Genomic DNA, 22,825 nt, shown 5'->3' with positions numbered 1-22,825 from the left:
AGAATATCACACACTCTAGTTGAAAAGTGAATAATATTATGATTGTGAACTCACTTGACCAATGACGACTCGTCGCCCATCATAGTGAGGGGTTGACTACCAATTTTCATAATCCAACCATTCTCACTGATCTGCTTAGTATGGAGTTCACCAATCGCCAATTCGTATTTCGTTCTTATTCGTTCTGTGGTTTCTGCAGGACTTCTAAAACAGAACAAGATATATTCATCAGTGAATTTAGTCACGGTGTGCTTTTATTGAACATTATCAAATAATTAGATTGTAAAAAACAATCTAATTCGAGATTCAAAGCCTACTCAGCAGGAAGTTTGCAGGTTCAACCAATGGCGTATTATAGATGAGAGTGACAAAGATAGAGTGATTAGGCTAGAAATAAATGTATAAATCACAATTATCATTATTGAATATTGAAACTAATTCAGCAATAATTTATCACGCTATTTTTAATCCGAAAATATCATTTATAGGTTAAGAATCTGTTTACTTCTGAATAGCGGAAGGATTGAGTGACATCAGACATCAAAAGCCTAGGCTGTATTCATCAGCAGTCAGCTGTTCGCTAAAATGTATATATTCGTTCATATCATTATTAGAATTAATTCGAAGTAGGTATACGTATGAAATTTATCATTATTTCTGTATTCTGTTAGAAATTTATAATTTCACTATTCAAATTATCAGGTGAGAATATTCCCATTATCAATTTCCTTTTTTTAAGGGTTTCCTTCACCTGAATATGTCTCGGTCACCCTCTTGACGTTCCCTTATCCTGTTCTCGTCAATATCACATATCTTTTCACCAAAAAGCCTATCGTAAAATCTCAGAAATAGAGACAAATAATAGTGATATGAAGCTCTATCGATGATATCTCCTATTTTACTTTGAGTGCTTGTGGAAAATGTTCTAAACAGGTTAGTTGGTCAGAGAAAAGTTGAGTCTTGAATGAAAAAGACTAAGAAATTTTCAAAAAACCACTGATTTATTGATAATTAGAAAGACCGGTTTCGGTTATTACACCATTGTCAATCTCTGATGAACTAAAACTAAATACAAGAGCAGCAGAATTTATACTAGTAGGCGAGTACTGCTATTGGTCGAGAGCATGAACGCCTGCCATTGGCCTAGCTAGAGAGTCCCCTCCCCCTCAACGGTGTGACAAAATGGCGGCTTAAGCAACAGAATCGCCATGATAATAAAATTTACTTTTAGTACAAAATAAGAACCAAGAAAACAAGTGTGAAAGATAATAAAACAGATATGTAAATGGAGAACTATTGACTAATGTATGCTTACAATTTTATGATAAAACTAAATTCGTAGTGTTGTACTGGTTGAAATGAATCTGGTCATTTAAACTATACTGTGAATTTTCCTTAATTACACTTGTTATTTCTAAAGCCTCTAGAATATTCAAAGATCTGCCTTTGTTATTAACATGCAGAAACTCATCATTCTCCTTATCTGTGAACTTGTGATTATTTGTTAACAAATGTTCTGCAAAGTTAGATTTCCCATTTTGTTTATTTCAATCTCTGATGTGTTCTTTAATTCTACTTTTGGAACTTCCACCAGTCTGACCCACATAACAAGCATTACAATCATCACATTTAAGTTTGTACACCCCGCTTTTATCCCAAATATCAATTTTGTCTTTACTCCAGCTAGATAGACTATTTAAAATTGGTTTGGTCTTGAAAGCAACATGAAATCCATTCCTCAACATGAATTCCCCACCTATTTTATCAGATACGAAGCCTGAATATGGGATTGTTATCCAAGTCTTCTCCTCACAGTTTGAGCCTACAAAGCTAGAATTGATTAAAATTTTTCTATTAATTTTACTCAATAATCTGTCCACCATACTTTCTTCATACCCATTTGTGACAGCTATCTGTTTCATTTCAGTGATCTCAATATCAAAATCATGATGGCTCATGGGTATTGTTGGTGCTCTATAGACCATGCTATTTGAAGCAGCAAGTTTGTGAGAAATTGGATGACAAGAATGAAGAGGAATGATAACATCAGTATGGGTTGGTTTTCTGAAAATAGAAAACTTGTGACATAATTCTTTAAGAAAAGACAAGGGAACTTTGAACAGAGATCACAAAAACGGCAGACATCATGAAGAATTTAAAGAAGAAGATGAATTTTGAAGGCTGACAAAGGATGCACTACAGTAATAATGGATAAGGACGAATATCTAAGTAAGGTAAACCATTTCATTGCAGATAAAAATTTTTATTGAGATTAACTCCAATCCCATCACCAAAATCAATAGCTTGATTAGAAATAAGTTCACCACCACCACCAAATCATTTAACAAGAAAGAAACTAAGTATCTAACAGTTATGAATCCATATCCACCTAGACTTTTCGGTCAACTTTCCGGTTAATTCCCCCTGCTCTAAATTAACTCACAAACTGAATAGCACCTTTCGGTCATTAACAGGTTCTCAACCAAAGTTTAGTATTAAAAATTCATTGGAGTTGGTCAACAATATAAAACATATTCCTGTTCTATCATCCTATAAACTTGTGTCATTTGATGTTACTAATTCATTTACTAACTGGTGGGAGAAAGTATTGAAAGAGCTGAGGAAATAATGGAAGCCTCTATAAATGATCATACACTCAGAGAAGAACTGATAGGATTGATAAAGTTATGCACTCAGCAGAATTATTTCAAATTTAACAATAGATTTTTTGAACAAAGAGAGGGGTTGGCAATGAGGTCACCCCTCTCACCACTCCTAGCTGAATTATTTATGGATAAGTTGGGAAGTAGAATCATTGAAAATAGTCATTTTGAAGATAAAATTGTTTACCGGTATCGATATGTTGATGATATTATTTGCTTATGGAAAGGAAGTAACAGACTAGAGAGTGATGTCTTGCTGTACCAAATTGATGGTTATGAAGGCTTCTCATCGACTGTCAAGAGCTGTCAAGAGCTAGTGGCATTGATGGATTCGTACATGAGTCTATTACTTCAACAGAAAAGACTTGTGATATAATTATTGATTGCGATACCTTATTGTTGAATTGCATTTATTTGAGTTTCAAATTTTCTGTATTTGGACTTCATAGATTACATATTGATGATCGAAAATCTTTTGTAACCAATTTAAGGATGGCTCTTGATGGAATAAAGGTCTGATAAAAATAAATAAAGACTAAATCTGATATATGTTGGGGATGTCAATCTTGATTTCGCTCAAATGACCCAGTTACCAATGAGTATTTGGATTGTTTTAATAGTCATGGTATGGAACAACTTATAGATATTGACACAAGGGTGACCGACTTCTGATCTTCTTGCGTTGATCACTTCTCATACCAATCCAATCAGCTCACAATTGCTTGTTCATGTTGCTGTAATGGATAATTTTATTACTGATCACAGAGCAATAGCAGGTGTTTTGCCGGTTGGCGGGGAGAAGAGGTGTGATCATGTCAATGTGGCTAACAAGATTGATTATTCATTGGTGAGTAGTTTCATAGTGGAGCGGGATTGGGGGTGTGTTCTCGAACTCAATGATGTAAATGAGGCTTTCGACAAGTTCTATGAGATAAAGAATGATATCTTGAGTGCATATAGCAGGAGAATAAAATATAGGAGTGGGCTGAAGATGATAAAACCATGGATGAGTCCTGACCTTACCAACAGTATTGCTGTTCGTGATAAACACTATAAGTTATATCAGAGAGATCCGAATTATATCATACTGAGAGGTAACTTTATCAAGATGAGAGACAAAATTAAAAAATTGGTGTAAGAAGCAAAATGTAATTATTATGCAAATCAATTGAATCTGCATTAAAAACAAATTTTAATGAAAAATGGGAAGTGTTGCATGAGGTTTTGCCAAGAGCAAATAATGTTGAACACAAAATATGTTTAAGTGAGAAGGACTTAATGATCACAGAGGATAGATCGGTTGCAGATATATATTCAATGAATATTTTATTGAGCTACCTGAGACCCTCCCCCGGTCCTGTCCATCAGTATCAGGGCCAGTAATCCAGGAATATGCTGAAGAATTTAAGGGTGATGATATTAGCAGAAGTATTTCCAATAATCCTGTGAGTGAGTTTGGATTATTCGAGATTATAAATAAACTATCTATAAACATAAGCTCTGGTAATGACATAGTCACTGCCAGAATCTTAAAAGAGAATTTTCCGTCCCTTGTAAGGCCTCTGACACACTTACTTAATCTTTCCATTGTTTCTGGTTAATTTCCTGACATTCTCAAATAGCAACAGTGATCCCAGTTTTCAAGAGAGGTGACCGATTCATAGACAGTAATTACTGTTCTATTTCTTTGCTACCCACATTATCTAAGAAAAACTAATGAAGAAGAGGTTATTACATTTTTTGGATGCAAATAACTTTTTTCAAAAATTCATTTTGGATTCAGAAAGGATTTGAAAACTGACATTGCTCTCCAAGATTTTCTGCACAATATCCATAATGGTTTGAATAGTGGGCAGGGTAGAAGGGTGGCAGGATTGTTTATTGATGTCAGTAAGGCTTTCGATACTGTCAAAAATTATTTTTTCTTGCAAAAATTGTGGAGAGATGATATCAGGTGTACACCTCTTGGGTGGTTCAACACATTACTATGGGGAAGAAAGCAGGCAGTTGAAATAAAAAATGAAACCAGTAGTTTATTGGATATCAATTACGGAGTACCACAGGGTTCTGTACTCAGACCTATTCTGTTCCCAATTTATGCTAATGATTTATTCAGAGATAATTTAATGGACAGATAATAGCATTTGTAGATGATACTGCCTTGTCATATACCAACACCTTCAATCAGATAGGCATGGATATTCAGCATGACTTGGATAGGCTGGCTCTTTGGTTTTCTTGTAATAAGTTATCCATGAACATTCAAGAAACTAACAACATTTTATTTAGCTTGGTGAGTAGTCAGACATTGCATGTCCCTGTTCATGTTCACTCCTGCGATTGCCTTCATGAGAACTGTAATTGTCCTGCTGTTGAGAGTGTTCCAGTCGTTGAATATCTTGGGGTCTTACTTGATCAAAACTTGACATGGAAAGATCCTGTACTAAAATTTGAAAAATCCTTACATTTTTATTTGCATGTCTTGTATCAGTTGAAGAAATCTTGCAATTTCAAAAATTTGAAGGATATTTATCATGCTTTTGTTCATTCAAGAATAAGTCACTGTTTAAGTTGTTGGGGAAGTACTTATAACACAACAATTTTCCCTATCATGAAACTGCAAAAATCATGTATGAGAATAATGGCTGGTGTGGACTATCGTGATAGTACTCCCCCTCTGTTTTATACATTTTGTATTCTCCAATTGAGGCACCTCTATGTGAATGAAATGCTTTTCTATCTACTATTCAATCAGTGGCAATGACGGTGTCACGATTGACTACTGTGACATGGTGGTTGAGCCTCGTTCTACAAGACAGACCAACTATATTAATATTCGTGGTTTTAGACCAAAGTGTACTTTGTTCAAGAAAGCATTTATTTTTTCAACCCCAGAGTTCTACAATGCAATGCCACTACAGTTGAAGCTCCTTTTTAAAATTAAGAAGAAGAAATCCCTAGTCAATCTCAATCTGAGAAATTCACTTCTGTTGAGGGATAGAGATGAATTGGAGAACATTTCTCTGTTACTCTCTGATGTTTGTGCATAAGCTTCCATGAAGGATCTCACTCCCGCAACAACTTTCGTATGTCATCAGTTTTATGCTGTGAGTGAAATTGTATATATTCCACGAAATTGTACATATCAACAGGTTGAAGCCCTACTATGAGAGAGACAACTTTGATAGAAATGAAGATTAAAATGTTTCATGATTATGTGATATTCCGTAGTACATTTTATTGAAGAATAAAATAGATTAGATTCAAATAACAATATATTGTAAATTTTTGTCAGCAGATTAAGAACTTCTCTACTAGGTAGTAACGGGGCGCCAACATCCTGCAACAGATAAGCGACTACACTGCGCCTCCTTCCCAACTGCAGAACCAGAAGAGCTTGGACAACGAGACCAAGTCACTCCAGAAACTACTCCAGAACAACGAGTCTCCAGAGAGCCCGTGATCGAGTAGGACGTGGATTACGAGACCAAGCCACTGCAGAATCACGGATCGGCGACTACGTGAACGACGAGTCGCCAGAGAGCCGGCGATCGAGTAGTACTTGGACTACGAAACTAAGCGACTTCAAAAATCACACGGATCAGCGACTACGTGAACGACGACGAATCGTCTGAGCCGATGAACGTGTAGGACTTGGACAGCGAAACCAAGATAATCCAAACCCAGAGACCCGTGCGATCAGCGACTACGCGAACGACGAGCCGGTGAACGAGCGGTCAACGCAACAATCACACAAGTAAATTTAGTATAAGTATGTTTAAGTATTAATTTATTTCATTTTTATCTTTTTTTTTAAGTTTTATCTTAGCCTAAATATTGAAAGTCAATTTTATGACTTATTGGCTAATGGAGTGAGAAAAGTATAAATTAAATAAATGTGTAGCGAAAGAATTTAAAGTAGAGAAATTATTAATTTTCATTGTTCAAGTAGTCCAGTGGAGTCTACAGTTCTAATCTATAATTATTATAGATTAGAACTGTAGACTCCACTGGACTACTTGAACAATAAAAATTAATATGTTATGGTGAGAAATAAGAGAGCAAAATCAATGGTCGGTACTAGTGACCAGTTTCAATAGAAATAATTTAAAAAATCACTTTTTTCATAAGTATTTGAAATCTATGTATTTTTCATTTTCGAATAAGGTGGTATTTTTGTTGTTTGTATAATTTATTATTGCATAAGTTCGTAGCCTATTATTTTTATCATTATTTTCCTTTTTTCATTTGTATTTGTACGATTTTCATAGTTGAGGAGACATATTTGGGGAAACCCGTTGTCTCCAATGTGAATGAAAAAAGGAACTATTGATTGCGTGCAATAACGCATGCAATTAATAACTAAAATAACATAGTATTGTCTCTCGAACTTTCTCTGCTTTGAACTTGGGCTGTCCTGTTGCCAGTACTATGTCTTGAAAGAGATTAGTTTTTGATGTTAGCATTTTTGATACACCAACCCCAACAGCCATTAGCCGTTTTCACACCTATATCTCGCAGACAGGACATACAGACAGGATTTATACTCTGATTGACAGTATAAGAGGAAGCTGCGGTTTGTAACTGGGCGAGGTCTACTGTTCACAGAACTACTAGTTTGTACTTGTAAGCTTTTAAAGTACGAGTATTTTACTGTTATTTCTTAACATAAAAACTTGAACTTGACCAGTTGAAAATAATTAAAGTGAACCTACCCTCCAGTCACAACGAGAAGAAAACTCACAGATAGCCAAAAGTCACCCATTCTCTTGCAAATAGCCAATCACAACTATCAGCATAAAAACACTTTGAAAAACAATTTAACAACCTGACAACACTACTTCTCCAGACATTATTTAATTTTTTCTTGTCAAAGAAACTATACTGCCTGACTGAACTAGTTAGAAGTGAAAATCTTCACAAAGACAACGAATAAAATTATCATAAATACGATCTGTTTCTAGAGGATAATTGCCATGCAAAGACACGTTCGAGTGATATTTTAGGAAAGCGGATCTTGAAATAATTGTTCTGATTGGCCAATACGACGTGATGAGGTAAACCAGCTATATGAAGTGAGATTCCCTTTATACTGTCAGTAATGGTTGAATGAGAAGCATTTCCATGTGGAGTGCTGATAGTATGAAGTATATAGCATTTTTGTTGACGCCATGTTGAAAATGATCACAGAGTGAGAAAGTGTGGCTCGTAACTGCGAGAGCGCGGCCAATATTGATGGTCAGCCATGAAGGGGTGTCGTTTACTGTAGGCATAATATTATTTATATTTATTTCTTTGCATACAAAAGTTCACAGATTGAATCAGGACCTCCCAAATACCGGACATGAGCATACAAACAAGATGGCCGCCTTGGGTGGTGATTACTGCCATCAGCTATGTTCCAGCTCTCTCTAATAACTTATTACTGTTAAAAATCATTCTTGAGAATCTGAATAAGGTTCTTATTGAAGAAGTAATTATTTGATAGGGTAACTGGACTTCATTTATTCTCATGCACATAGCTAATAATTTATCATTATTTTATTTTAGCCTAAGAATCCAATGTTCTCAATTTTCGCGACTTTGCTCGCTTGGGCAACTGATTATTATTTTTCATGTTGCAGTATTTGTTCAGAAATATATTGCTCAATACCATTACACACGATTTAATTGTGTTGTAAGAAGGCTAATTTGGAGAAATTGTAGGAAAGGCACCATCACATAGTTATACTTTTTTCATGGAACCGTCACGTAAGAACCATCTTCACACAAAAAATTTCCTTCTTTAATAATGTCCGATGCTCTAAAATGATTCATATACACAGTCGAATTGTTGATGACTTTCCTATGGGTACACCTTTTCCACTTTTTCCTCAGCTCTTTATCTTCGGGAAAGATAAAGTGAAGGCTAAAGTGTACTTCCAGTGCCAAAATACCTGTCATCAAATTTTTGGTTGGGATCGATTTAGAACCTACCTATGTTATTTTGAGCACAAAATCACAGAATTGAACGGCGGTCACTATTGTTTTTAGAATTAACTAAGTTCAAAGTAGCATAATTTCACATGCATTTTACCTATTGGTAGTAGCCATAAGTAGCTAAGGTTAGGAAAAGCTCTAGGTGAGGAAAAGCTTTAGGTTAGAAAAGTTTTGGTTAGGAAAGCTTAGGTTAGGAAAAACATTGGGATCAGAGAACTTAGATTAGGAATAACATAATTTGATGATTTTGATAATCAAAATGGCTGCTACTTATAGGTTAGATGTAGTATGTGAAATTGTGCTATCCTACTGTGAACTTGGTTTATTTTGAAAACAATAGGCCTTGTGACCGCCGTTTAATTTTTGTGATTTTGTGCTCAAAATAACATAATAATTCGATCCCAACCAAAAATTTGATGACAGGTATTTTAGCACTGTACGTACAAAAAATACCTGTAATAACCAATAATACCAAAATACAAAAAATACCAATAATAACTTGTACACTTACACCAAAGTAAATATCCTCACTAAGGAGGTTCTTGTATAATAGTTTGATTGACACCCATGGACATAACAATTTCTAGGCATGTTCAATTAAAACTGTTAATACTCATTGTAGCATGTTGTTTGTGTGAAGCTAAATGTTGAGTTGCGGATAATAAACAAAAAGTAATCTAAGGTTGAATAGGCCTATTATGAAATTATTGTTGATTAAAACACTTTGAACACTGAATACACTTTGAATACTCAATACTCACTATATGTGTGTGTGTGTGTGTGTGTGTGTGTGTGTGTGTGTGTGTGTGGTGTGTGTGTGTGTGTGTGTGTGTGTGTGTGTGTGTGTGTGTGTGTGTGTGTGTGGTGTGTGTGTGTGTGTGTGTGTGTGTGTGTGTGTGTGTGTGTGTGTGTGTGTGTGTGTGGTGTGTGTGTGTGTGTGTGTGTGTGTGTGTGTGTGTGTGTGTGTGTGTGTGTGTGTGTGTGTGTGTATGAGTGTATGAGTGTATGTGCGCCTGTGTATACGATATCTCATCTCTCAATCAACGGAATGACTTGAAATTTGGAACTTTAAGTCCTTACAATATAGGCTAAGGATGCGACACGAACAATTTCGATCAAATACAATCGAAGATGGCGGCTAAAATGGCGAAAATGTTGTCAAAAACAGGGTTTTTCGCGATTTTCTCGAAAACGGCTCCAACGATTTTGATCAAATTCATACTCAAATTAGTCATTGATAAGCTCTATCAACTGCCATAAGTCCCATATCTTTAAAAATGTCAGTAGCTCCGCCCCATCTATGCAAAGTTTGATCTTAGATTCCCAATTATCAGGCTTCAGATACAATTTAAACAAAAAATTTCAAGTGGAAAAGATTGAGCATGGAAATCTCTACAATTAATGTTCAGTAACATTTTTACCTAAAATTGGAAATAAGCTCGAAATTCGAGAAAATGAGATTATTTCAATTGCAAACTGTTGACAACTGTTGATTCTATTAAATCATTCACTATGAAGAGATAGCAGACCTCGTGTGTCTCCAGCGTTATTGTCCTGTCACCAGCTGGCTTAGATCTTTGAAAAGTAGTGGACGTGAGATGCGCGGTAACACCAGCGTCAGGTGATCATTTTTCATAACGGCAAGGAAAGTTGTGTGAGTGCGCCACACCAGATTTTTACTTATAGATTTCCACACAGGCGCAGGTCCGGTATTTGGGAGGTCCTGATTCAATCAGCCTTATTGGAATCAACTAGCTTAGTCACGCATATCTGATGCAAAGAAAAGATTGGAAAAATAAAATAAAATAGTAAACTCAATTTTTTTAATACTAATATGATAAGAAGAGGTAAAATGAGGCCAAAGGAATTGAAATAAACCAATTATAATATTGAATATGAATTTTTTCGATTTTACAGAATAATAGAAGATCTTCAATTTGGCTTCAAAAAAAAAACATAAGTACCGATGATGCCCTCATACAGTTTTCTAATGCTGTGTCAGATCTTTTGAATAATGGACAAAAAACTATAGCTATCTTTCTCGATTTGGCTGAGGCGTATGATACGGTGTCTCATATTCAATTACTCCATAAACTGGAAAGAGTTGGGATTAGAGAAACCCAATTAAAATTATTCGAGAGCTACCTCTCAAATAGGGTACAAATTTAAAATCTCAAAAATGAGACTGACGTTAGTAGGATGCCACTTTCCGGGTACGGCCTACCCCAGGGTACAGTACTATCGTCTATTTCATTCCTGGTCTACGTAAATGAGGTATTGAAATTGGAGCTAAATGGTGGGGAGACTTATTCTTTCGCTGATGACACTGTGTTGTTATTTGGAGGCAATACATGGCATAACGTTTATGAAGCCGCCACAAAAGGCTTCTCCATATTAAAGAGATGGCTGGACATAAATTCAGCACTTAGTCTCAATATAAAAAAAAAAGTACACAGCATTTTCGAGAAACATTACTGGACATGAGATCACAAACTGTCTACTCAGATTACACATGATTTGTAATGTTGACAACCATGTAGTATGTGATTGTCCTGAAATTGAGAGAACAAGTCACTTGAAATACCTAGAGTTGATAATCGAGGAAGGTTCCAAATGGAAAATACACATAGATTACTTATGCAATAGATTAAAATTTGTATCATATAAATTATTTAGACTACGATCAGTATTGAAGGTAACTGTGATGAGAATGTTATACTTTGCTATAGTTCAGTCGATACTGCAATATCCCAAAAGATCTCATAAATCAACAAATTATAACGAAGTATATTACATTGAAAATAAAAAAACTGGATATCCAAGAATATTATATTGATATCAAATAAGAAAATATATTCAGTTTTAATATATTCTATATTATTTTGAAATCAAAATAATATAGCTTCCATTTTGAAGGTCTCTTGCTAAATATTTTTTTTTACCTATTGTTGAAGGATGCGTATGATTAGAATTACATATGTTTAGAAATCCTCGAGTGCAGCATTTATTTTATTCGTATTATTCTTCATTTTTTCTCCTCTCTTAGTATTGGGGCGCTACTCCTACTGGCGGACAAGTTTTCACTTATGCCAGTAGATTCCCACCAAGCTTATGCAATTTGAAGTGTTGAATAATGATAATCCTCAATCCATTCAGTTTGATTGTGCATTATAGTTCTTACTAGTTAGGAATGGAAGTATTAATGCTATTATGTTTCAATTTATGACTTTTACCTTCCTTGCCCTATTACCATAGGTAAGGAAAGTATTGCTTTCCAAAAAAATCAAGGTACCTCAATTTCAAGTTTTCTATACGTTTCAAGGTCCCCTGAGTCCAAAAACATGATTTTTGGGTGTGTGTGTGTGTGTTGTGCCCTAGTGGGAGATATCCATAGAAATCGATAGAAAAACTCTATTGATATCAATATATGCTCATGGATATCAATACGTGCTCATGAATATCGATAGAAATCCATGGATACCAATAGAAATCACGGTAAATACAGTCAATGAACTTATATTGATATCACTACAAGTTTAGTGATATCAATAGAAGTTCATGGATACAAATAGAAATCACGGTAAATACAGTCAATGAACTTATATTGATATCACTGCAAGTTTAGTGATATCAATAGAAGCTCATGGATATCAATAGAAATCCATGGATACCAATAGAAATCACGGTAAATACAGTCAATGAACTTATATTGATATAACTACAAGTTTAGTGATATCAATAGGAGTTCATGGATATCAATACACATCACGGTAAATACAGTCAATGAACTTCTATTGATATCACTGTACGTTCAGTGTAGAAGGGTGTAGGAGGGGATTTCCAGCACTTTTTGTCTCTTGCAAAAATCGTCTACAATGCACCGTTAACAATATATAGACATTTTGCGGTAATTTTAAATGCAGTTGAAAACAGTAATAATTTTGCAGATTTTCAATTTTCCCGGAACAATGTATTTTTGATGACTTATTCGGGTGTATAAGTGAATTTCTAGTACATTTTGTCCTCTGCAAAAATCCTGTCAGACGTGCCGTTAACGTGCTACTGACGTTTAAATTTTTTTTAATATTGTATTTTATCATTAAAAATTCTGAAAATAATCATCAACGTCTCTGTTCTTATTTTCAATTCTATTCTAGAATTTAAATGATTCTATCGAAAATTGGAAAAGTTATACCACTTTTCAAATATATATCACAGTTTATGGGGAAAATCGTGCAGTATCTGAACTATACACACTTGAACTTTGAATGATTTCAATTCAAATAATAACTACTTTTACTATTTATCGATTCCAGCATTATTTCAGTGTCTAGCACAAATGTCCCCCCATAAAAATCATTAACCCGCACCTGGAATATCAAATTTTTTAATAAGATTGTCAATATCATTAATTTTGAAATTCCCACCATCCATAGGCCTACTATGGTATCAAATTAAAATATCAATGTATTAATACTATGAAATGAATGTATCAAGGTTTCAACAATCGATATATAAAACAAACAGATTCCAACTTTTTTCTGGGGCATAGGCCTACTGGTTTTATTGCATTGAACAATGTAGAAATTAGGACAGTATTTCACTTTTACTTATTTAAAATATGTAATTTGAATAATGCATTCCCAAACAAGTTTAAAAATGTATAATTATAAATAATCGAATATCGATGATATATCGATATTTTCATAGTAGGTTTTTTGATCATGGGAAGGCGGTTGTTGGTCAATGGCGGGAATGACTTCCGCAATGCAACACTTGGATTGTAACGGACTTTTTGGTGTCTGTTGTTTTGTGATTTTTGTGAAAGATCCAGTTTAAGGTAAGTCAAGTGATTTTGTTTTTATTGATGTACTGTATAATGAAAGAATACATTTATTATAGTCTCAGATACTCAGACTATATTTATTTAAATAATAAACTCATTCAAAGCCCAGACACATAACCTCAAAGCCTCATAAAATAGCCTAAATGAATTATTTATGGCATAATTAATTATAATAGAAGTGAGCCTCTCAAATTTATCAGTGCTGGAAATGAACGTTTATTATTCTAGGCAGACACATTCCAGGGGAATGCTAGCACATGAATAAATTGAAATGTGTAACAAAAATGTCTAACTTTGTTGTAGTTCAGTCACTGAATCATTGTATATATTTGAAAAAACACTTACTTTTCTTGGAGTATTGAGGAATGCATTTAACTCCTGAGGAGCAAAATATCAGCCTGATGAAGCTCCTCCTCAGGAGTGAAATGCATTCCTCAATACTCCAAGAAAAGTAAGTGTTTTTTCAATTATTATAAGTACGGTAATACAGTGTCTGAACTACAACAAAGATATTGTATAGAATATAGTGTTTCGTCATGGAAAGCAACATCAATTTCAAAAATATCTTTCTAGCCTGAATAATTTATGTCACCACATAGGTAGGCTACTAGCCTAATCTACACTCATCTTAATATAATGAACTTAATAGCAATATATGACTGTGGATAGATAGATTAGATGACTAATGGCTATAGTGAGGTTCACATTATAATGACAGTATTTGATCAACTTTGGTGTTGCTATCCTTGTCTATTATTCGACAAGGCAGGTAGTACTATCCTTTTCTCGCTCAACAACGATGTCAAATCTGTTTTTAACAATGTATAAAGATAACTAGTCAAGGCAGAGAATTGGCAACGCTGTTCTCTCATCTTAATTCACTGTCATTATAACGTGGATCTCACTATAGATAAATTTTAATGGAATAGTGAGCATTATTGACATATCTTTATTTCATACTTCGAAGAATTTTGAATAGTTTATTTGGATTGAAGTACCTAGCCTAGTAGATATCATTTAATTGCTTTCTATTAGAATTTATCCAGTTGTTTGCTGGTGCGGCAGGCTTTATTTAGACTTTTTCAACAAGCAAGTGATTCATTTATTTATATTAATAGCTCTATTTCTCATTCCAATTTAAAATAACTATAGTTGTAGTCCTCTCAATTTAGCAATATATATTTTATATAATAAGAGAGAGTGAGACTGTGTGTTTGCAACATGTGTGTTTTTTCAATTATCCAGTCAAGAAATATTGTTTGAAATATGTTTAATTATAAGTAAACTTTTGTTCCATTTCTGATAGGAGCTGTGGTGATAAAATTTTCCAACACAAAAGAAAAAGACATGGAAGCAATAATCAAAGACCGGCTGAAGTCTTCAAAAATTCGGTTTACCAGCAAAGAGACGAAATCTAAGTAAGTCTCAATTTTGATTATTTTGAAACAGAATATAAAGTCAAACAATTTTCTTCTATGGGTGATGCCCACATGAGCTCAAGGCTTGTGCTAATCATTGATAGTTAGTAATTATACAGCGTGAGTCATATGTATGGGAACCTTTCAATAAATTAGAGACCGTTGTAGATATAATACTGTAACTTTCAGGATATGTTACTGGTCAAATACTCTAGCTTCCGACGTACAACTGAATTTCAACCCCTTCATAAGGGGTTGACTAGGTTCAGAATGTGTAATATGGTGACTTGAGAGTTGTAACTCGAATATTTTTAATGTAAACGCCTACTGTGTGGTACATTATTTCAAACGGCTTTTCAAAACAAGAAAGATAACATCAATCAAAATGTAGGCTACTATGAAACTTGAATCCAAAACGGTGGCTGATTGAAGTTACAGTTTGTAAAGGAATGAGGGGTTGTAATTCGAATATTTTTAATGTGAACACCCATTGTGTTATACATCATTATAAAGGCCGTTTTAAAACTAGAAAGATGATATCAATAAAAATCTTCTATGATACTACTATTCAAAATGGCGGCTAATTGAATTTCATCAATTATTTCTTTAAAAACTAAAACTTCAATCAGCCGCCATTTTGGATAAAAGTATCATAGACGATTTTTATTGATGTCATCTTTCTCGTTTTGAAGGCTTCCAAGATATGATGTATCACACAATGGGTATTTACATTTAAAATCTTTTAGTTACAACCCCCAAGTCATCCCCTTATGAGAGTTGAAATTCAGTTGTATGTCAAAAGGTGGAGTATTCGACCAATAACTTATCCTGAAAGTTACAGTATTATATCTACAACAGTCTTCAACTTATTGAAGGGTTGAAGACTGTGATGTTTTGAAAATGAATTCAATTTTAATATAAATTATTGTTGTTCCTTCATTTTATTAAAGCAATAATCTCCCTATTGGCCATCCAGACATTTATGGTTTTTCCCCAATGGGTGATGCAAAGCTATAGTGGGGTCCACGTTATAATGGCAGTGTAGGAAGATAGGAAAAAAGGGTTGCCAAATCTCAGCCTTGCCACCCAAACAGCTGATACTGGTATATCTGATAAATTTAACTGTTCATTATTGTTGAAAATAGTTAATCATATTTCATTTTTTGTCAAGAAAATATATTTTTTAAAGATGTGATAATAAATTTTCATGATTGAGATTAAATATTTTGGCAATTAGTTGAATTTCTACATTGTTGATAAACGATGTGGCAGCATCGCAATGCATGAAAGAGATAGCGCCATCTGCTTTGTTGAACGATAGACAAGAATAGCAACACCATTGCAAATCACACACTGCCATTATAGCGTGGACCTCACTATAATACAAGCGAATGGCTGATCTTCTTCTTCTTAAGGTGCCTGTCCGTTTCGAACGTTGGCGATCATATTGGCTATGATGACTTTGTTAGTTGCGCTCCGGAACAATTGAATGGAGGTTTTTCCAAACCAGGCTCTCAGGTTGGCCAGCCAGGATATTCTTCTTCGACCTGGGGCTCTCCTGCCTTCTATTTTGCCCTGCAGTATGGTCTGCAATAGCTCATATCTGCCCCTATTGCGCATTATGTGGCCCAAGTATTGCAACTTCCTGAATTTTATGATGTTAACCAGTTCTGGGGCCATATTCATCCTCCTCAACACCTCCTGATTGGTAATTCTATCAGTCCATGGTATCCTCAGGATTCTCCTATACAGCCATAACTCAAATGCTTGGAGCTTTGCTACTGTGCTTTGCTTTAGAGTCCATGATTCAACACCATACAACAGTACTGAATACACATAGCTCTTCAGTAATCGAATCTTCGTATGCAAGGTGAGGTCATGGCTCTTGAAAACAGACCCCATTGTTATGAAAGCACTTTTGGCTTTTGCAATCCGACACCGGATCTCCTGAGAATTATCCCATGACTCATTAATCATAGTTCCAAGGTAGGTGTATTGTGTGACCCTATCAATTTTCGTCTGACCAATGTACAGCTCTGCTCCTTGGATGTCATCTTTACTAATGATCATGAGCTTTGTTTTGGCTGAGTTTATATCAAGTCCATAGGTTTTACTAGTTTCTGCAATCCTATCCATCAGCTTTTGCAGGCCCTCTATGGAATCAGAGAACACAATGGTATCATCAGCATAGCGTAAATTGTTAAGCTTCTCTCCATTGATTGAGATACCTTCATTCATATATTCAAGTGCTTCTCTGAAAATGTGCTCTGAATATAGGTTGAAAATGATAGGTGATAGTATGCAACCTTGTCTAACTCCTCGCAGGATCTTCACCTGTTCTGTATGTTCTCCATCTACTCGGAGAACAGCTGATTGATTCCAATATAAGTTGGCTATAATTGTTAGGTCTTTTCCATCAATCCCAGTTCTTCTCAAGACATCTATCATTTTCTCATGTTGAACACGGTCGAAGGCCTTCCTGTAATCAATCAGACATGCAAAAACATTACAACCCACATCTCTGCATCTTTGAAACAGAATCTGCACACCAAACAGAGCTTCCCTTGTTCCCACAGCCTTTACAAAACCAAATTGATTGGGTGAAATTTGCTCTTCACATATGTTATAAATTCTTTTGTGAATGACTTTTAAAAACACTTTAAGCATGTGACTCATCAAACTTAAAGTTCGGAAGTCTCCACAGGCTTTTGCACTTGACTTCTTTGGAATTGCAATGAACTCTGACTCCAGCCATTGATTTGGGATTTTTCCTGTTGAGTATATGTGGTTGAAAATTTTGGTTATTGTCTTCATATTTTCTTCATCCATAACTTCAACAATTCAATGGATATTTCATCTGGTCCCGTTGCCTTTCCATCCTTCATCTGCTTCATAGCCGCCTTCACCTCTTCCAATAGAATCTTCGGTCCAGAGTCATCTTCAAAGACAGGCTGCTGTGCTCTGAGGTCATGTAATAAATCCTTTAAATATAGCTCCCACACCTTCTTCCTCTCATTCTTATCAATCACCAAATTGCCGTGTACATCCGCTAACCGACCACTTTTGTTAAAAAAGAACTTCCCAGCCACTTCCTTTACTTTACGATGGACATTGAAGCTATCATAGCGACTTTGATATAGCTCTATCTCCTGACACTGTTCAACCTTTTCTCTCTCCTTGGCCTCCCTGATCTTTCTTCTGATGATAGTATGGATCCTTCTATACTCAACAAGATTGTCTTTGTGACTCTTCCTCAGTTCCATAAGTTCCAGTATCTCATCAGTCATCCATGACCCACATTTCCTTGGGTCCCTTCTTAGGTATTGATCTTTTATACCTTTCACTGTTTCCTTTACAATTGCAAGTCCCCTCTCCACACTCTCCAGATCTCCACCCACTCTCAATCTCTCATTCAAGTCATTCCTCACCATCTGCCGTACAACAGGATCCTTCAGTCTTCTGAGATCATAACTCTTCACCTTCCGGACTGTAACTCTCTTCAATCTGACCTTGAACCTGCCAACCAAAGGTGTGTGATCAGATTGGATATCTGCCCCAGGATATGTTTTGACAGATATACAACTGTTCCGAAATCTTCTATTGACCAGCAAAAAATCTATCTGATTTCTTACAATTCTTCCTGGTCTATCCATTGGTGATTTCCATGTGTACAGTCTTCTTGGGTGAAGTTTGAACCATGTATTCATCACAACCAACTGATTCGATTCAGCGAAAGTTTCTAATTCATCTCCACGAGTGTTTCGGTTACCCAGTCCAAAAGGCCCCACAGAACTCGATGTTCTGCCCTCTCCCAGTTTAGCATTGAAGTCCCCCATGACAATTGTCGAATCATGTCTCTTGAGTTTCTCAACTATTTGGTTAATGCTGTTGTAGAACTCTTTGACTTCCTCATCTGTTCCATCAGTTGTCGGTGCATAGACCTGAATGATATTTATGTTGACTGGTTTTGCCTTGAGTTGCACCAGTATCACTCTTGATGAGACTGGGACAACATTGTCAACACATTTTGCAACTTTTTTTGTCATTATGAACCCAACTCCAAGTTCATGTCTTCCATCGTCTGTTCCGGAGTAGTAGACCCGGTGATCCTGGATGTTGAGTGAACCTGAGCCCGGCCATCGCATCTCACTCACTCCCATGATACTCAATTCCATGTGTGTCATCTCCTGTATTGCATTGTGAACTTTACCACCCTGACTCATGGTTTTCACGTTCCACGTGCCAATCCTGAATTCATTCTGGCACTTCAATCCTTCAGTTACACTTGAAACTGCTCCTCCCGGAGATCCGATTGAGGAGCTTACTCCGGAATTGAATTTCGCTGCAAGCATAGCCATTAGATTCTACTAGGACTCATCCTGTGTGGATCTTTAATGAGGTGCTCGTCCTCTCCTTTCTTCCTCATCTCTACGCCGTTGACCGCATTTTGCAGTTCATCCGCCTTTGGAGCCCGTTTCCAAACTCCAGGACAAAGGGGTGCCCTCTCTATCAGCTCGTCCGCCCGAAGCCGTTGGCCGCTAGAGCTACTCCTGACCACTTTGAAAGTGAAGAATTTAGGATAGATGAGAAATAATGAAAGATAAGCCCCATGCCCTTGAATGCTCAAGGGGTTTGGGGCTTGAAATGAAGAAGAGTTTGACCAGATGGTCAGATAGACAGACTGAAAAGAGAATGGCTCACAGCTAAGTCAATAGAAAGTAGCCATTCTAGTATTTAACAGTTCCAAAGCATAAATAAGAGAAGAAGGGTGAGGCGAGAAGGGCTTTGTGAATTAATTCGATTTAGTTCTCCAAATCTAGGTCTCCATCCTGATTTGGATATCCAGGCGCACCGCGTGGAGGCTCTTCCAGCTTCATTAAAATTATGTTAAGGATGTTGTGTTGGAGAAAACTTCGAAGCTGGAACGAATTGATTGCGCCCAAATGGCTGATACAAAGTCCAAAAGCTGAAAAAAGAAGCTTACATGGGAAATATTTGAAATTTGTAAGTTGTTGAATGATTACAAATCAAAATGAGCCTTCTTTCTGTAATTATAGTGTCCAGCTGTTAGATTGCATATATCACCTACTAGGAAAAATCCATTTGTCTGAATAGGACTTGATGGTTCAATTTAATTTCTATTCAGTTTCTTGTAAAATTATTGGAAAGTTAGGGTAGAGAATTTACTTCACATTATATTGTGGTTATTCAAAAGTTTTATAAGATTTATAGTTTTTCAATGTAAAAATAAATAATTGAAAAGGATATTTTTTAGAATATCATAAGGGTAATCCTTCTCTATCTTTTCACAATATAATATTGTAAAAATGTATTTTAAAAAACGTTATTTTCATGTGAATTTTTGGAAATTTTCATGCGAAAGAAATCACCAAATGTGGGATAAGAAATGAAGAAAAAAACGTTCTATTAATGTTCTCTTCTGAGAGTTTTTACATGTTCAGTAAAACGTGAAAATGTAAGAACAAAAAAAAACGTTATTTTCAAGTTACAGTTTCACGTACTTTTCACGTGAAAAGTTGGAACATTTCCACCTTTTTTCACGTGAAAAAAATGGTGTTTTCTCGACTTATCCACTAGAATATGACGTTGTAATGTAAAACTGTGAGGACATGATTTTCACGTGAAATAAAAATACTCCTGTGTTATCTTGAACTTTCCTTTCACGAGAGGGAGAGTCATGCATATTTGAATACATTTTTAGGTTATTAAATAAATTTGCTAGCAGATTAATTCAGGAATGCTCCTTATTTTCTAATTTTTCGAGATTTTATATACTTTGAACTGTTATTTGTTCTAGAAATGTTCAAACACCGGATCCTGGAGGAAAATCTGAATGCTTCAAAAATTAAGATTGAATTGAGGTGCAGTAACATAAACCTGTATGTAGCTCAAAAAATTGCTACTTTGAACAGGAAGAGAATAAAGTAATCTGGAGCACCACAATAAGGACCTTTCTTCATAGATAAATTAATGACATGCGTATGAGTTATTTTAATAAACAACTTTTCACATTATTTATCTCTTAACTATTCACATTCCTTAATTTTTCATCAATATATCAATAGACATATATTCACTGAATCCAATTTACTTATATTGATTATAGGTAATTAAACAGGTATACTCCCTTGTCTGATGCTAGTCGCAGCTGGGTTAGAATATTATAATCCTTGCAAATTTTATCTTCATCCTAAGGTGCTCTCCTAGATCTAAAAGAGGATTTTTTCTATAAAGGGGACAGGCTGCTTATAGATGGCTATTGATCTGTATTGATATCAATACAGCTGATTATGTATTGATATCCATGGCTACCTATTGATGTGTATTGATATCATTAGGTATTTGGGTCAATACACATCAATACAAATCCGTTGAAATGTATTGATGTGTATTGATATCAATACAGCTGGTTATGTATTGATATCCATGGATATGTATTGATTTGTATTGATATCAATAGGTATTTGGGCCAATACACATCAATACATATCCATGGAAATGTATTGATGTGTATTGATATCAATATAGCTGGTTATGTATTGATATCCATGGATATGTATTGATTTGTATTGATATCAATAGGTATTTGGGCCAATACACATCAATACATATCCATGGAAGTGTATTGATATCAATACAGCTGGTTATGTTTTGATATCCGTGGATATGTATTGATATCAATAGGTATTTGGGCCAATACACATCAATACATATCCATGGATACCTATTGATGTGTATTGGCCCAAATACCTATTGATATCAATACATTTTTTTTTATTGATCTCTATTGATCACTTCCACTAGGGTGTGTGTGTGTGTGTGTGTGTGTGTGTGTGTGTGTGTGTGTGTGTGTGTGTGTGTGTGTGTGTGTGTGTGTGTGTGTGTGTGTGTGTGTGTGTGTGTGTGTGTGTGATTGTGTGTGTGTGTGTGTGTGTGTATGTATGTGTATGTGTGTGTATGTGTGTATGTGCATATGACTGTGAACACGATAACTCCATTCCTAATCAACTGATTGACTTGGAATTTTAAACACCCTTTATAGGACTCTGGTATAATAATTTACCACTTGGTTTTTCATCATCTGATCGAATATCTTTGGTCGAGCAGTCTGCCACAGCCTTGTTGATCATTTCTGAGGTGTTCAGGTAGTGGTAATACTGGTTTTCTTTGCTGTTGAAACCAGCTGATTGATGTAATAGGGAAAAATGTCGCTCAGTGGTGTAATAGTTTACCACTGCCTATGTGTGCTTCTTCATTTACACTGGGTTCCATGCACTCCCCGAAACTTTGATTTATTATGTTAAATATTTTTTATAATTACACTTCTCATTTACAATATTGTATGACTAAATATCAAATTGTGCTTAAGATCATTCTATTACTTGATATACTTTACAGCAAATGTTTTTTTTATGTATTTTATTGATCATCACAAACATAACCTATACGTGAATCAAATTTTTATTTTTATCTGAAAGTGTTATAAACAATTCCTACTGTTTATAAAGTTGAAATTTACTCTGAGAAATGAGTCCATTATAAGTCTATCATGATTCATTTGCATGAAATATTGTCCAAAAGATGAGATTTCGAGTTATAGATACATCATGTCAGAGGTTATGTGGCGGAAATTGCCTAGATTCATAAACAAGAATTTTTATTGTCAAGTTTTTAATCATTTGAACATTATTTAATCATTTGAAAATATAATTCTAAAGTATTGAAACTTCCAGTAAATTCTTCAAATTATTATGTTACCACAATATTATTGACTTTCCAGTTCATCATGGACTTACCAAAACTACAGATATATATTTGAAATATATATCTTGCAGATATACAGTATACAATTTTTTATACTTTACTTTTCCTCATTATGATTTGAATTTGAATTATTA

General features: G+C 35.1%; 1 protein-coding gene and 1 long non-coding RNA gene across 3 annotated transcripts in view; one reads left to right on the top strand and one right to left on the bottom strand.

The window, feature by feature from the left end:
• LOC111054806 overlaps nucleotides 1-22,825 on the bottom strand; it is a 724,817-nt gene that overhangs the window by 590,603 nt on the left and 111,389 nt on the right. The window contains exons 1-2 of one of the 2 annotated variants that reach the window (XM_039419906.1): nucleotides 7,379-7,572; nucleotides 55-204 (exon numbers count right to left, since the gene is read on the bottom strand). In XM_039419906.1, the coding sequence (XP_039275840.1) occupies nucleotides 55-204; nucleotides 7,379-7,428 (200 nt within the window). In that variant the 5' untranslated portion in view covers nucleotides 7,429-7,572. Of the gene's footprint in view, nucleotides 1-54; nucleotides 205-7,378; nucleotides 7,573-22,825 lie in introns of those variants that run through there. The other variant, XM_039419907.1, reaches the window with a different exon arrangement.
• Nucleotides 13,394-20,941, top strand: LOC111045054. Its single transcript, XR_005570383.1, has 3 exons — nucleotides 13,394-13,482; nucleotides 14,795-14,906; nucleotides 20,725-20,941. It is a non-coding gene; the product is annotated as an uncharacterized LOC111045054 (long non-coding RNA).

This window comes from Nilaparvata lugens, chromosome 2 (genome assembly GCF_014356525.2).
Source record: "Nilaparvata lugens isolate BPH chromosome 2, ASM1435652v1, whole genome shotgun sequence".
NCBI lineage: Eukaryota > Metazoa > Arthropoda > Insecta > Hemiptera > Delphacidae > Nilaparvata > Nilaparvata lugens.
The sequence above is the reverse complement of the archived record's forward strand: the minus strand, read 5'-3'. Positions and strand labels throughout refer to the sequence as shown.